Raw genomic sequence first — 9,264 nt, 5'->3', positions numbered from 1 at the left:
GAGTGTGTGTGTGTACTGCCTGTGTGTGTGTGTGTGTGTGTGTGTTTGTGTTGTGCAAATGTGAGTGTGCCTGGGTGTGTTTGCGCGTATTGTGTGTGTGTATTTGTGTGTGTTTGTGTGTGTGTGTGCATGTGCATGTGCGCATGTGTGTGTTCTTGTGTGTGTGTGAGTGTATGCGTGTGCATGTGTGTGCGTGCATGTCTGTGTGTGTGTGTGTGTGTGCGTGTTTACGTGTGTGTGTGTGTGTTTGTGTTGTGCAAAGGTGAGTGTGCCTGTGTGTGTGTGTGTGTGTTCGCACATATTGTGTGTGTGTATATAGTGAGTGTGTGTGAGTGTGTGTGTGTGCATGTGCGTGAGTGAGTGTGTGTGTGTGCATGTGCGTGAGTGAGTGTGTGTGTGTGCATGTGTGTGTGTGTATGTATATAGTGAGGGTGTGTGTGTGTGTGGAGGGGGCGTGTGTGTGTGTGTGTGCATGTGAGTGTGCGTGTGTGTGTGTGTGTGTGTGTGGAGTGGGCATGTGTGTGTGTGTGTGCATGTGAGTGTGTGTGGAGGGGGGCGTGTGTGTGTGTGTGTGTGTGTGGAGGGGGCGTGTGAGTGTGTGTGTGTGTGTGGAGGGGGTGTGTGTGTGTGTGTGTGTGTGTGAGTGTGTGTGTGTGTGTGTGGAGGGGGCGTGTGTGTGTGTGTGTGTGAGTGTGTGTGTGTGTGTGTGGAGGGGGCGTGTGTGTGTGTGTGTGTGTGAGTGTGTGTGTGTGTGGAGGGGGCGTGTGTGTGTGTGTGTGAGTGTGTGTGTGTGGAGGGGGCGTGTGTGTGTGTGTGTGTGTGTGTGTGTGTGGAGGGGGCGTGAGTGTGTGTGTGTGTGTGTTTGGAGGGGGCGTGTGTGTGTGTGTGTGGAGGGGGTGTGTGTGTGTGTGTGTATATAGTGAGTGTGTGTGTGTGTGGAGGGGGCGTGAGTGTGTGTGTGTGTGTGTGTGTGTGTGTGTATAGTGAGTGTGTGTGTGTGTGGAGGGGGCGTGTGAGTGTGTGTGTGTGTGTTTGTGTGGAGGGGGTGTGTGTGTGTGTGTGTGTGTGTATATATAGTGAGTGTGTGTGTGTGGAGGGGGCATGTGTGTGTGTATATATAGTGAGTGTGTGTGTGTGTGTGTGTGTGTGTGTGTGTATAGTGAGTGTGTGTGTGTGTGGAGGGGGCATGTGTGTGTGTATATATAGTGAGTGTGTGTGTGTGTGTGTGTGTATATAGTGAGTGTGTGTGTGTGGAGGGGGCATGTGTGTGTGTGTATATAGTGTGTGTGTGTGTGTATATAGTGAGTGTGTGTGTGTGTGGAGGGGGCATGTGTGTGTGTGGAGGGGGCGTGCTCCTGTATAGGAGGCGGGAGGGGAACTTAGTGCTTAGTTTTCCTGGAAGCCTCACTCCGTGTTGCCCAACAGTGTAAGTTGTGAGAGTGGGTGAGCCGTGCAAATTGATGCGCTTTAGAGGAATCGGGACGTGGAAGTGTTGCTGCCTCTATGGTCTTGTTGTTTATTATCAGGGATTAACATACCATAATTGATTTTGAATCACCCCCTTTCGGGGGCTTAAAACAATCATTCTATTGTACTTTATAAGATGGGCAGTCATGTAAATTAATAAGCAATTATTAGTTGATATTTTGAGTGTTAAGGGTTGTTTTATGACTGTGTCTGCAGGTAACCACATGGTTTGAATGATCCGATCTTGTGTTCTTTTAAAATGGAAATGCCAGGGTTCTGAAGTGTTTCTGTTGGTTTTGGCAGTTTCATTGGGAAAGCCTGCTTATGCCACTGACATAAAGGATTATTAGGACCTAGTTACTGCATGCGATTAAATGCGTTGCAAGTACATCGGTTTAAGAGTGTACACGACCCAGGATAAAGTGGAATGATGTGTTTGAACTGAGAGGGACGATGCTGTGTGGTGTGGACACTGTCTCTGTCTCTCGTGCTATCTCTGTTTCTTCACCAATTCAGTTCACCTGAGCATCACTGGTCTGACATGTGCTACACGTTATATTGCCGAAGCATGTAATAATAGCATAACAATCTACAGGACTATAATCATTTACAGGAAAAGAATTGGAAATTATTATTATTATTATTATTATTAATTTTTATTTTTTTTAATTTTATTGTTGTTGCTGTTTTCTTGTTGTTTTTTTGTTGTTGTAGTTGTGGTTTTTTCTTGTTTTTTTGTTGTTGTCTTGTCATTGTTCTTGTCCCTCTCACTGTCCATCCGGCATACTAAGTATCTTTCTCTCTCCTTCTATCCCCCTCTCACTCTCCCCCCCTCCCCTCTCTCTCTCTGTCTCCCGCCCCTCTCTCTCTGTCACTCTTTCTCTCTCTCTCTCTCCCTCCCTCTCTCCCCCTGCTCCCCTCTCCCCCTCTCTTCCCCCCCACTCTCTCTCTCTCTCTCTCTCTCTCGCGCGCACAGATGTTTGTCACGCTGCACTGAAGCTCCGCACCCTCCTCCTCCTCCTCGTCCTCCTCCTCCGCCATGTCCCAGCTGCTGCACGTGGAGATCCCCAACTTCGGGAGCACGGTGCTGGGCAGCCTGAACGAGCAGCGGCTCCTGGGCCAGTACTGCGACGTGTCCATCGTGGTGAAGGGCCAGGCGTTCAAGGCGCACCGCGCCGTGCTGGCGGCCAGCAGCCTCTACTTCCGCGACCTGTTCAGCGGCAGCGCCAAGGCGCAGTTCGAGCTGCCGTCCTCGGTGGCGCCCGCCTGCTTCCAGCAGATCCTGTCCTTCTGCTACACGGGCAAGCTGACCATGGCGGCCAGCGAGCAGCTGGTGGTGATGTACACAGCGGGCTACCTGCAGATCCAGCACATCGTGGAGCGCGGCATGGACCTGATGTTCAAGGCCAACTCGCCGCACTGCGACTCCCAGACGGCCGCCGCGGAGGACCCCGGGTCCGAGCCGCAGAGCCCCAGCGCCCACCCGGCCGCCTCCGTGCTGGGCCCGCCCGGGTGGTCGCCCTCGGTGACGGGCGGGGCGCGGCGGATCAAGCTGGAGGGCTGCGAGGCTCCGCTGGGGCTCCAGCAGGGCATCGGCGGCGGGCACAGGCGGGGCGGGGCCGGGGAGGGCGGGGTCCTCGGGGGCCGGCTGGCGCGCGCGGGGGGCGGGGGCTCGCTCTTCTACGCGGGGGCGTTCCCCGGCGCCCAGCCGTACCCCCAAAACCCCGGGGAGAGGTCCAGCCCCGGGGCCTCCAGCCTGCCCACCACCGACAGCCCCACGTCCTACCAGAACGAGGACGAGGAGTTTGAGGAAGAGCCGTACGACGTCGTCGGCGACGAGGCCTACGGCCAGATCTACGGCCGCTCCGCCAACCACTACGGCGGTAAATACGGCCCCCCTGTTCTTACCTCCACCACCACCCCCCCCTCCTCTGTTTACCCCCCAACACCTCCCCCCCCCCCCCTCCGCCCGCGTCAGGAACTCAGGCCACACGTGGAGCCGCTCACTCTCGTTCTCGTCAATATTCCGACAAAACTAAAGTGGGGAAAAAATACGTCCCTTTGGGAAACTCGCCGAGCCTTCTTCTGGGCCGGATAGAAATGTCTGAATTGAGTCAAGCAGAAAAGTGAGCAGAGAAGAATTCACTCAGCCCGGCTCCTGCCGGTTATTTAATGAAGGGGACGTGGGGATTAAACGGGATAACCGAATGTTCGCGAAATCCGGGAAATGCAGAGCACGCGTTTCTGGGGCGACCAGATTCTTTTCTGTGTTGATCTTTGGGGATACGAACAACGCGTGAAGCCGTTTTGTGGGACGTGGTAAACTTCAGCCACGTCTCGGCGGGCGCTAGGTGAAAGTAGAAGTGCTAACGATGGGGCGTAATCGTGTTTTTGAGGAAATTAAGTCAGTTTCTAAGGCGAAACTCCGCTTTTCAGTTTGCCGTACCTCGTTTCCTGCGGTCAAACGCTGCCGTCGAATGACGTTAACCTCTGGCAGGTTAAAAAGAGGTTTGAAGGTCAAGAGGTCAAGCGAAACCCGCCTCCCCCTCTCTCCCCCGTCTGTGTGTTCGACACAGCAGAGAACGTGATACTCACAGGCAGTGTTGGGCAGTAGCGTCGCTACAAGTAGCGTCGTTACTAGTTTAACTACATTTCCCAGTAGCGTGGTGGTAGCGTCGCTGTTTTCTGAATCAAATAGCTTTTCAGTAGCGAAGCTCTTTTATTGATCAAGTAGTGCGGTAGCGTCCACGCAAGCTACATTTCCCCAAGCATTTCTGAAGCTCAAGCGCAGCGGAGCTTTCTGCTGTGGAAGGCCACTTGAGCAAATAACGAAACGTTCTTCCATACTTGCTGCGGTCCGAAATAAAGCTGCTGAGGATCAGTAAATGACGCCACCGCCATACACGGACCTGCATGTGTAGCCGACAGAAGCACTTCTGTATGACGGTGACATCACGTACCGGTCCTTGGGCTGATGCCTGGAATACAGACACACGCGAGCTTGAGTTTACTTGATGGAAAGATAGGTATGTAGCTAGGTGAGCTGTTTATTTTAGTTTATTTTAGTTATTGCGCTCGCGCCTACTTGTTTAATTATTGCTTGTACTATTTGCATAGACTGCTTTGTTGCGTTTGTTTGTGTTGATCAGATTAACCTACAGGGTCCAAGTTAAACTACGCGGTCGCTCCCTCCCTGCACTTGGAACTGTGCTTCCTTCTAGGGTTTTCAAGTTCACACTTGCCCCTGGTTACGGTTATAGCCTACACTTTCTTGTACGTTGCTCTGGACATCTGCCAAATGCCTGTTATGCAATGTGATGTAACATATAGGAGGGAGGAGGTGGTGAAAAAATGAGAGAACAGAGGAAAAGTTGAAAAGTTCAGATTACTCTGAAATGTGACTTTTGTCGTTTTTAACATTGAACATTTTGAACTACTTTTGCCATGTTGCTGTAGCTTAGCTCGCTACATTTCTCTGGGGGGTAGCTTCAGTGTAGTGAAGCTTCATTTAACGTAGAGTAACTGGTAGCTTAGCTCACTGCACTTTCCAGGTAGCTTGCCCAACACTGCCCACAGGCATAGATTTTTTTACACGTTTGGGGAGTGCCTCCCGCGAGAAAGAGCGCGCGAAATGATCCCGCGCGTGCTGCTCGCAGGACAGTTACACCCTCTCCACGCGTCCCGCTGCGGCAAACCCACGCGTGCGGACCTGGCTTCAACGAGGCACGCTTCCTCTGCTCTCTCTGAAACCAACCCGCTTCGCTGCTAATCGCGACTTGGAAAGTAATTACGAGTTTCTTTATTAGTTGGAAATGAACTCTTTGAAAAAAGTGCTTAGTTGGACACGCTAACCGCGTAGCTGGGCGTTAGCCGCAACGAAGCACAGCCGGGTATTTTCCCTGGGGGGTTTTGTTCGTAAGATTAGGCCCCCGTTTAACAGTTTGCAGCTGGCTTACCTGTAGGCTTTCCTGTCTTTGAGTGGATAGCACAGCGATGGCCGGTCCCAGTCCTGGGGCCCCCACCTTTAAAATCGGCAATTCATTTGTATCCGAGAAACGGGGACAGGTGCGTTAAATAATGTAGTCGGCCGCTTTAATTGGCCAATTGGTTGCCGAGTAACAACAAAAACCAGCGCATCCTGCAGTTCTCCAGGGGCCTGGGGTGGGTTCCAAAGCTGTTAAACGTTCAGTGTTGGATCAACTCTCACGGTGTACATACGGGTCCCTATTGTACTCTGTCAGTGTTGAATTAACACTGGACATTGTACCGTGCGCAATGTAGCCTGTTTATGCTAGAGCCCTTTTTTTTGTTCCGTAACACCTAAGGCTGAACTTCAGTTCGCTGGCGACCGTGGCGGAGGCATCGACCGGCCGGGGAAGCAGCTCTGTCCCGCGTTGGGCTGGGGTCTCCTGTTTCGGGTATTTCTGAAAGGGTGACTTTGCGGGATATTTGAGAGCGCCGCGCTTTGTGTGCGTTAGAGGTCAGCGTGAAGGTGTTCGACGGACGGGAGAGGGCCTTGCTCTGAGAAACAGCGCGCTCCTCTTTTACGTCACCGCGGTCGGACGCTTTCACAACGCCTACGTGTGCTACTTTTAGATTCAGTGCATGCATATGTAAAAGAGTGGCTTGAATAATTCTTATATCAGCAAAAAATTATGTATATTTTGTTTTTCCCTTAAGGATGAAGGACATTAAAAATGAAAAAATTATCATTAAAAAGTGAAAATGGGTAAAACTCCTTTTTTAACTAGTAAGGAGTGGAAATCATAAAGCAGAATTTTACCCATATTTTTATATTTTTACAAGTTTTTTTCAGATTGATTTCCGAGACATTTTGCTCTGTGGTTTCAGTTGAGCGAAGCTACATTCTCCCAGAAAGCGTCTTTCATTTCAAGGCCCACGCGGTGCATTGTGGGTACAGCGAGGCCGTGGGGAGAACGAACGCGGGGTCATGTTCCGTCTTGTGTTGAATGATATGAGTTATTGATATTGACACGGTGGTGTAAAGCGCTTAACACGTCCAGTAAAACCAGCCTGCACACGAGTCCACGTTCATTTATGAAATCATATGCAGCCTAAATGATATTACTGGTCTAAATCAGTCACGGGTCTGTGAGGTGAATCCTGTCTTCCTGTTTCCTGTTCCCGCTCTTGCTCCGCCCCCCCCCCCTCCCCCCGTGTCCTCCAGTCCCGGACAAGTCGGACGTGGCGGCCATGCCGCTGTCGCTGGAGAGCCGGTCCTGCGTGCTGATTCGCCGGGACCTGGTGGCCCTGCCCGCCAGCCTCATCAGCCAGATAGGGTACCGCTGCCACCCCAAACTCTACACCGAGGGGGACCCCGGAGAGAAGCTGGAGCTGGTGGGAGGTACAGCACAGGGTCGAAGGGAATGACGCGGTTTAGGAGTGCTTAGGCTAGCACAATGTGGAATACACAGGCGAGCACAGTGCAAGATACACAGGCTAACGCAATCTTGGATACACAGGCTAGCACAATGTAGGATACACAGGCTAGCACAGTGCAGCACAGAGCACTTTAGGAGTGCGCAGGCTAGCACAATGTAGGATACACAGGCATGACCCCTTGTGCGAAATTGCTTATAGTTGGGTAGTTGGGTTGTCCTGATGTTCGACATGTACTAGCCTATATTCGCAAATTTTAAAGAGTGAAAAAATGACAGGTTTTTTGTTTTTGTTTTTTTTCCCCTAAAATTTTCAGACGATCCCCTCCTTAAATCAGGCGAACCCCACGTGAGGTCACGACCTATAGTTTGGGAACCCCTGCGCTCGTGTTTATCACACACCTGGGCAGCCATTTTGTGTCAGAAAACCAGATACACGGCAGGAGTTCCACTGAAGAGTTCCATCGCTCTCTCTCTCTCTCTCTCTCTGTCCCAGGTACCGGGGTGTTCATGACCCGAGGGCAGCTGATGAACTGTCACCTGTGCGCCGGAATCAAGCACAAAGTGCTTCTGCGTCGCCTTCTTGCCACCTTTTTCGACAGGTGAGAACCGTCCTTTGACCTACTCAAGAGTTTTGGGAAGATGAGAGGCCGGGATTGGGCCTTGGAACCTGGCAACCTGGTGTTGTAACACATTTCTTATGTATTTGGTTGATAAAAATGTTTTTTATTTCGGGTCAAAGTAGCTGTTTAAAAAGCAGACCATGAATGCTTTTGTTGCACGACGGTTTGCATTGGGTTTTTGTCTGACGCGCGTTGCGCTGGTCGCCCTCTGGTGGCCGGCTGTGGTACATGCAGGAACACGCTGGCCAACAGCTGCGGGACGGGCATCCGGTCCTCCACCAGCGATCCGAGCCGGAAACCGCTGGACAGCCGCGTTCTCAACGCTGTCAAACGTGAGTCTCCGCCCCAAAACCCCCACCCCCACCCCAAAATCTGCTCGACGCGAACAGCACGTCCCGTAACCAGCCGCTGTCACAGGCACACTTCAAAGCTGAGTCACTCCGGGGCACAGCAGCTATACCCCAGCTGGATTTGATCCCGCAATCCCTTTAGCCTCAAACACAGCAGTTCCACTTCGAGTGGCTGGTTCGGATTTGGGCGACATTCACTGGAGGAGGCTAAGTCAGAGAAAAACCATAGACAGAGCAGAAGGCCCGAGACAGTTATCTGGGCAAATATTAAGGGTGTTTTATTGAGGAAGTGAAATGCATTCACAGCGTTAAGCCAGCCGTTGGGAAGATTCATGGGCGTGTTGCAATCGTGTGGACGTTGTGTAATTAGCGTGCTAGTTTATGTTGGCAGGTGTCCACCTTTGTGTCCGGTACAGACGGACCGATGAGTAGCTGATGCCAACGGCCGCGACGCGGTTCAGCCAGATGTCGGTGTGACATTGTCCCTCCTCTCGTTTATCTCCTCCCTCTCTCTTTTTCTCCTCCTCCTCCTCCTCCTCTCCCTCCCTGCCCCCCCCCACTCCCCCCCTCTGGCCCCTCCTTCCTCGCCCGCAGTCTACTGTCAGAACTTCGCGCCCAACTTCAAGGAGAGCGAGATGAACGTGATCGCGGCGGACATGTGCACCAACGCCCGGCGCGTGCGGAAGCGCTGGCTCCCCAAGATCAAGTCCATGCTGCCGGACGGGATGGAGGCGTACCGGGGCGGGGCGGGGGCGGGGCTGGGGGCGGGGCTGGGGCTGGGCGTGGGCGGGGCCCAGGCGGCGGGGGGACCGCCCCTGCCCTTCGAGGCGGAGTTCAAGTCCCTGGCCGCCTCGGGCCTGACGCTGGAGCAGCGCCTGTACGGCGAGCTGCGCAAGGAGGGCCTGAGGACTCACCTGCGGCTGGACGGGGACAGCCCCGGGCCGGAGGCCGGCGGCGGCGTGGGCGGCGGCGGCGCCGCCGAGGGGGCGGAGCCACGGCTGGGTGGGGCCCCGGGGGAGGAGGAGCCCGAGGACGAGGAGGAGGAGGAGGAGGCCGTGCTGGAGACGGCGGAGGGCGCCGCCGCCGCCGCCGCCGGGGGGGGCGGGGCCGGCCCGCTGGGGCCCGGGGTCGAGGTGGGCGCTGGGGGAGGGGGCGGGTGTCGGCCCTGCACCCCGGAAGGACAGAAGGGGGACGATTTTGGGGAGGGGCTGCGATTAAACGGGCAGTGAGCGCCTACGCCCCCCCTATCGCAGCATAACCCCCCCACCCCCCACCCCCCCCACACACACACACACACACACACACACACACTTCTCCCTGACTCCATCCTCCACAGGGAAGTCCTCAGCGTATTACTCCACACTAGCAGAACACAGACCCACACTACAGACCACAGACGTGCACTGACCTTTCCCCCCAAACACT

The 9,264-nt window shown here is 53.9% G+C and overlaps 1 protein-coding gene across 1 annotated transcript in view; it reads left to right on the top strand.

Moving 5' to 3' along the window:
- The window catches only part of LOC118213051 (nucleus accumbens-associated protein 2), a 29,004-nt gene extending 19,936 nt beyond the window's left edge, over nt 1-9,068 (top strand). The window contains exons 2-6 of the mRNA XM_035391662.1: nt 2,444-3,350; nt 6,656-6,832; nt 7,363-7,468; nt 7,724-7,821; nt 8,434-9,068. Of these exons, the coding sequence (XP_035247553.1) occupies nt 2,507-3,350; nt 6,656-6,832; nt 7,363-7,468; nt 7,724-7,821; nt 8,434-9,068 (1,860 nt within the window). The 5' untranslated portion in view covers nt 2,444-2,506. The remainder of the gene's footprint in view (nt 1-2,443; nt 3,351-6,655; nt 6,833-7,362; nt 7,469-7,723; nt 7,822-8,433) is intronic.
- The last annotated feature ends 196 nt before the right edge of the window (nt 9,069-9,264 follow it).

This window comes from Anguilla anguilla, chromosome 14 (genome assembly GCF_013347855.1).
Source record: "Anguilla anguilla isolate fAngAng1 chromosome 14, fAngAng1.pri, whole genome shotgun sequence".
In the NCBI taxonomy this organism is placed as follows: domain Eukaryota; kingdom Metazoa; phylum Chordata; class Actinopteri; order Anguilliformes; family Anguillidae; genus Anguilla; species Anguilla anguilla.
Note: the sequence above shows the minus strand (reverse complement) of the source record. Positions and strands in the feature narration are given on the sequence as shown.